Source organism: Lucilia cuprina, chromosome 6 (assembly GCF_022045245.1).
Source record: "Lucilia cuprina isolate Lc7/37 chromosome 6, ASM2204524v1, whole genome shotgun sequence".
Lineage (NCBI taxonomy): Eukaryota > Metazoa > Arthropoda > Insecta > Diptera > Calliphoridae > Lucilia > Lucilia cuprina.
Window position 1 is genome coordinate 3,555,033 of NC_060954.1, and position 6,449 is coordinate 3,561,481.

The 6,449-nt window shown below is 27.2% G+C and overlaps 2 protein-coding genes across 2 annotated transcripts in view; one reads left to right on the forward strand and one right to left on the reverse strand.

The window, feature by feature from the left end:
* LOC111683689 (cytochrome P450 4e2) overlaps positions 1-5,958 on the reverse strand; it is a 16,046-nt gene extending 10,088 nt beyond the window's left edge. Inside the window, exons 1-8 of the mRNA XM_023445789.2 lie at positions 5,826-5,958; positions 5,398-5,677; positions 3,732-3,801; positions 3,441-3,567; positions 3,163-3,336; positions 2,782-3,037; positions 2,540-2,728; positions 2,260-2,471 (exon numbers count right to left, since the gene is read on the reverse strand). Coding sequence (XP_023301557.2) covers positions 2,260-2,471; positions 2,540-2,728; positions 2,782-3,037; positions 3,163-3,336; positions 3,441-3,567; positions 3,732-3,801; positions 5,398-5,677; positions 5,826-5,852 — 1,335 coding nt within the window. The 5' untranslated portion in view covers positions 5,853-5,958. The remainder of the gene's footprint in view (positions 1-2,259; positions 2,472-2,539; positions 2,729-2,781; positions 3,038-3,162; positions 3,337-3,440; positions 3,568-3,731; positions 3,802-5,397; positions 5,678-5,825) is intronic.
* LOC111683677 (larval cuticle protein 4-like) overlaps positions 5,876-6,449 on the forward strand; it is a 2,902-nt gene continuing 2,328 nt past the window's right edge. The window contains exon 1 of the mRNA XM_046955732.1: positions 5,876-5,914. Within this exon, the coding sequence (XP_046811688.1) occupies positions 5,876-5,914 (39 nt within the window). The remainder of the gene's footprint in view (positions 5,915-6,449) is intronic.

The window sequence follows — 6,449 nt, forward strand, 5'->3', positions numbered from 1 at the left end:
AGACTAGACTATAGACTAGACTATAGACTAGACTATAGACTAGACTATAGACTAGACTATAGACTAGACTATGGACTAGACTATAGCCTAGACTATAGACTAGACTATGGACTAGACTATAGACTAGACTATATACTAGACTATAGACTAGACTATAGCCTACACTATAGACTACACTATAGACTAGACTGTAGGCTAGACTATAGACTAAACTATAACTATATACTAAATACAACAATATAGACTAGACTATCGACTAAACTATAGACTAGACTATAGACAACACTGCAGACTAGACTATACACTATAGGCTAGACTATGGACTACACTGTAGAGTAGATTGTGGACTTCGCTATAAAGTGGACTACAAAATAGGTACCAGGCTAAAAATTATACTATAGAATAGACTATAAGCTAGTCTATTTACTATTTGATTGTGTATTATTATGTAGGGTCCTCTGCAATTTCGTTCTTGATCAATTCAATTCTTTTTTATTCATCTCTTTTTTTGAAAATCTTATTTTACTTTAAATATGTCAACTTGTTGTATAACCTGAAAAAACCCATAACTTACACTTCTTTACTTTTCATTTCATTTAAAAGAGTTAATTCTTTTTCAAATTTATAAAAAATTTTTTGATCATATTATAAATATTTATCCATGACATTACAACACACCGAGCGGAGTCTTGTATTTGACTAGACAGAGTCTCTTTTGGAAATAGAATCCTCAACCCCCTACCAACTAGTCTTCCAGATGACCCAAGCATAAGATAACAATGTCAAACATCTTTTAAAATATTCATCTAAATTTTATATACTTTTTCTAAACCAATCATTAAAGTCCTGTAACATCCTTTAAAAAAGTTGTTCGTTGTTGCAACAGTTCCTTGCATCTTAGTCAATACAAATATATATTTTAATTGAACATGTGTCGTTTACTAAAACTATGAAAAAGAAAAGTTAATAGAAACATTCGTTAGATGAACAGCAACCTCAGTTTTTAATGATAAAAGCAAAAAAAACTAAAAGTTTTTGTAATTTTTGTAGAGAACTTTTTTACGTTTGTCAAGTTACAAAAATTTTAAACTTTTCTCAAACTAGATAATGCGAGGTAAACAGTGTACCCTTAAATATCGCAAATTTTAGTAAAATCGGTAATATCATAAGCTATAAGTTTCAAATACGATCCATATAAGCATTATCCAATTTGTTATTGGTTTTTATATTTCATTTAAAATTTGTTTGCATTGATTTTACATTAATATGTATTAATCTAAGCAAAGTGTGTTGTAGCTTTTAAAACCTTCTCATCTTCCACACATTCGCTAATTCATTATAGACTTAATGTATATGTATAGGCGAGATAAAACGAAGCAATAATTGTGATCGATGAATGAGTTGTTCGTGGTTTCGACTATATGTATGAGACTGTATATGTATGCGAACTTGATTTGAAGACAAGTTGGCGCCGTTCACAACAATCTGCAATAAATCATAGCTTTATGGTATTGTTTACATTGTTGACATAATGTAAACAAATTAATTAAGTTATTAACCAAATCTGAATTAACATATTAATAATAATTAAAAAAAAAAATTTACAAAAAATTTATTTTTTACAATGAATGGGTTTTTTGAAATCAAATCAATAATTTGTTGTTTTAAATTAATGTTTTATAAATTTTTTGTTGATTGACCACCCATTATCCGTCGAAAATTTAATTTTGAATGAAAAATTGAATTCTAGTTCAGATCTAGTCTAGTTATGAACTACTGAACTAAAACTGAACTAAAACTGAACTAGAACTGAACTAGAACTGAAGTAGAACTGAACTAGAACTGAATTAAAACTGAACTAGAACTGAGCTAAAACTAAACTAAAACTAAACTAGAACTGAACTAGAACTGAACTAGAACTGAACTAGAACTGAACTAGAACTGAACTAGAACTGAACTAGAACTGAACTAGAACTGAACTAGAACTGAACTAGAACTGAACTAGAACTGAACTAGAACTGAACTAGAACTGAACTAGAACTGAAATAGAACCGAACTAGAACTGAACTAGAAATCAGCCGACGAAAGGCCAATTACGAGACTAAGATAAATATTAATTTTCTCTTTAGATAAAGTTTTACACAAAATACACTTTATTATAATAAATTATAGATATTTGATATGTGGGGCTATCATATGATCAGTCTGTAGTCTAGACTGTCTATTTGTTGCTTACTTATTATTAATTTTTACAATTCAATTTCTCTTCTTAAGTCTTACTAAAATACCATTTTCCGATTTCAAAGTAACTCTTATATTCAAAATCGGATCAAATTCACTTTCTGGCACACAGTCCTTGCGTGAGTGATCATTAATACCCGGTGGTAAGCCATCCTGAGCAGGTAAAATCTCATAGTTGCGTAGTATTAAAGAAAGTAAAGCTTTCAATTGATAAGTGGCAAATTTCTCAGCTAGAAAAGAAGAGATCAATATATATGAAAACTTTTGATAGAGAGAGAGTATAGAAGAGATTAAATACCTATACATCTTCTAGGACCAGCACTGAAAGGCACCGACTTGAAGGCCTCTATGCCTATATTCTCATCTTTAGAGATATTAGCAAATCTCTCAGGCTTAAATTTACAAGGATCTTCGAAATATTTCTCATTATAACCCATGGCTATTAAGCACATTATCACTGTGGTTCTCTTGCAAATTTGAGTACCATCTGTAGATAAGAAAGATAACAACTTAAACTTGTTCTACCTCATTGTTACTTACTGATATCTATAGCCTTGCGATTGGTACGTGCTATCAAAGGTACCGAGGGATATAATCTCAAGGTCTCTCTTAAAACCAATTCCAAATAAGACATTTGCTCCAATTGTTGTAATGTGGCTTCACATGTTTTATATTCTGTCAAACTTTTTCCCTTAAATATTTCCTTTTGTTCTTCATATGCCTTCTGTTGTATCTCTGGATGACGAGATAATGTATATAAAGTAAAGGATAAGGCAGCCGCTGTAGGATCATGGCCCTTTAATTGAATTTAAAATAAAATATAATTTAATATTAATTAAACATGTACATTGAGGTTTCAAAAAGGTAAAGAGAAAATGTTAAATAATAATCTGTTATTTCATTTATTGCTTGCTATCATACTGTGAATATAAATGTTGAGATTTCTTCAAAAATCTCGCCAGTTTTCAATTCTCTGCCATCCAATTTGGCCTTTAAAAGGACATTTAAAAATGGTTTCAAATGTGTTGAAGTTGCAGCTGTGTTGCTGTTGCTGGTGGTGGTAGCTTGCAATTGACGTCTTTGTTGCTCCACAATCTATTAATTAAATCATATAAGAATATTATTGTGCGAAACACTTCTGTTAAATCCTTAAACAGGATTTTATGTAGATTTTCTTTTTTCACATTGTTATTACTTACACGATTGATTTCGGTTTTTAAGGAACTCAGAGCTCTCCTTTGTTTGCCATAATATGGTGTTAAATAAAATAAAGTATCGAATCTTTTAACAATACTAAAGGTACGTTCTTGTATAACATCACAAAGGCTGAAGAGGCAACAAAAAGTAATATTACGAGAATACAAAGACATTGATACAGGATATGTGGTTTTAATTGTTGTTTAATTAAATGAGTAAATAATTGAAAAAAGAAAGTTAAAATTTGCTTTATTATTTACATTTGTATGGACAAGTTTTTTTGGGACACTTACTCAATGATGGCTTTCTGCATTTCTGATGGTTGATTGTCCAAAGATTTGCTGCGTATACCAGTGGCGTTTTCTGGTTAAAAGAAAGAAATTAATTTAAAAAATTAACAAATTTATTAAATTAATTTAAAAAAATATGAGAAAAATCTTTATATAAAGCAAAAATTATATTGTTTACATTATTTACATTATTTACACAATGTATTTTATGTTAGAAATGTTTTAAATTCTTAATTTTGTTAATTTTATTTGTCAAAACCCAATAATTTTGAAAATTTTGCATTATTTATATTGTTGACATTATGTAAACAATGTAATTGTTATGTAGTTTAAGTAATATTTCAATATTTAATAACAAAATTGTATTTCAACTTGAAATGTCTATAATTTAACAATATATACATTGTTGACTCAAGGTAAACAATGTAAAAAATCGTTAATTTTTGTTAAACTTTAATGTAAAATAACAAAATTACATTAAATATAATCAATTCTCGAAGTTTACTTTGATGACATAAAGTAAGCAATGTAAGAAATGTTAACTTTAAGTTTCTTTTTATTATTTTATATATAAGAAACAATAGGAAAACTTATCAAATAAAGTAAAATTTTCATGTTATAAAAATGACTTAATTTAAACTTAAAAAATTCTCATTATTTACATTCTTGTCACAAGATAAACAATAGAAAAATATGAAAATTTAAATACAAATTTTAAATGTTCATGATAAAATTACATTAAACATATAAAATGGTCATTGTTGACATTATTGTCATCAGGTAAACAATTAGCAAAAAATCGAATTACTTGTAAATATAACATTGTTTACATTGTTGTCCTATGTAAAATTTCAATTAAGTTTAGTAATTTATCAAAAAAACTCCATAATTTTTCATGATTTACATTGTTGACATAAGGTAAATAATGTAAATTTTTTGTAAAATATGTTTATTTTTCATAATTATTGTTTAAATATTAAATAATTTGTTAAAAAGCATTCTTTACATAGTTGACAAAATGTAAACAATATAAAACAACTAGGTAATTGTAAGTGAAATTTCAGTTTTTTTAGCTTTCAAAAAAACTCCCTAAATGCTCTCCATTTACTTCGATGACATTAGGTAAACAATGTATAAACTTCGTAAAATAATATTATCGTAAAATATTATTATATTATTTTAAATTATTGTTTACATGTCGAATTCTTTACATTGTTTACATAATGTAAACAGTTATTAAACTATAAGCAAACTATAAGTAAAAATTCGTAATTTTAGCTGAAATTTCACTTTCCTTTAGTTAAATCACATAAAACATATTACATTACAGTTTTATACATTGTTGACATAATGTAAACAATGTAAAAATTAAAAAATAATAGTATTTTACGTATTTTTTAAACAATTTTGTTTGAAAATGTAAGACTTAATATAAAATTATATTTTTAAACATTATTGACATAACGTAAACAATGTAAAATACCAAAAAATGAGTAAAATCTTAATTTTTAATAGTGAAATCTTTTTGCTTTAAGGTAAACAATGTAAAACCTGTACAAAATACCCGATTTTTTTTACAAAATTGTTTTAAAATCAAAATTTATAAAAAAAAAAAACATTTTAAAATATTAATAAAAAAACTTTACTCTTCTCCCCTTTCCATACTCACCACACACAATATCCAGCGTACATTTCCTAATCAATTCCTGTATATCGAACATTTCATCCTTTGCGGCATAATCTTGCAGCTTTTCTACAAATTTGTTGCCAGTTTTATGTACCACCTGCATATAGCCATCGATGGCAGGACCATCAAATGCAGGCATATAAAGCTTTTGATGTTTTAACCAACGAGCACCGGAGCTAGTTAATAAACCATCACCTAGCCAGGGGCGTAAAAATGAATATAAATGTTCCTTATACAATAGAGCAGAGCTGGAGAGAATATTCTAAAAATAAACAAATTGGGAAAATGAGAAAAATCAAGAAAATAAAGGTAATTTTAAATACATGAGTAATTTAAATATAAACATGTAAATACATACAACATATATTAGCATATGTATACATATGTATGTGTTAAGGTAATTAACTTACCTGTATTTCCGCTGGATCACTTAGCATGACATGATATTGAAAAAATACTAATGAACGGAAGCCTTGAAAATCATATTTCCGGCAATATTGTAAAATCTTTTTGGGATATTCTAAAAATATTCATAAGTAAATACACAAATACAAAAAAAGGTAAATAAGCTAAATTGAAAGTAATTTTTTTTTCTAGTTTTTATGACTCTGTGAGTTTATGGTGGTAAACAACAGTAAATAAATTTTTAGGTTTTTATTTTAAATTTAAATTGTATTTAAATTTTATATTTTCGGTTTGGTATGTTTTAATCTTTTGGTTTTTGTTTTACCACACTTTTTATGGCCATAAAATAATTTGCTTTTAAAATTGCGTTAAAGAATTTTTTATATTTAATTATCGCTTAAGTTGAGGGTAATTTCAAAGTTGTTTGTTTTGCAACAGTTTGACAAGAAATAATAGCATAAATTAAAAGAAAATTAATAATGAAATTGTTTAGCCAAAACTTGTCTCTTTATAGAAAAACGGTGTCTGATCGAGACACATTTTCTATACGAAAACTGTGTCTGATCGAGACACATTTTCTATACGAAAACTGTGTCTGATCGAGACACATTTTCTATACGAAAACTGTG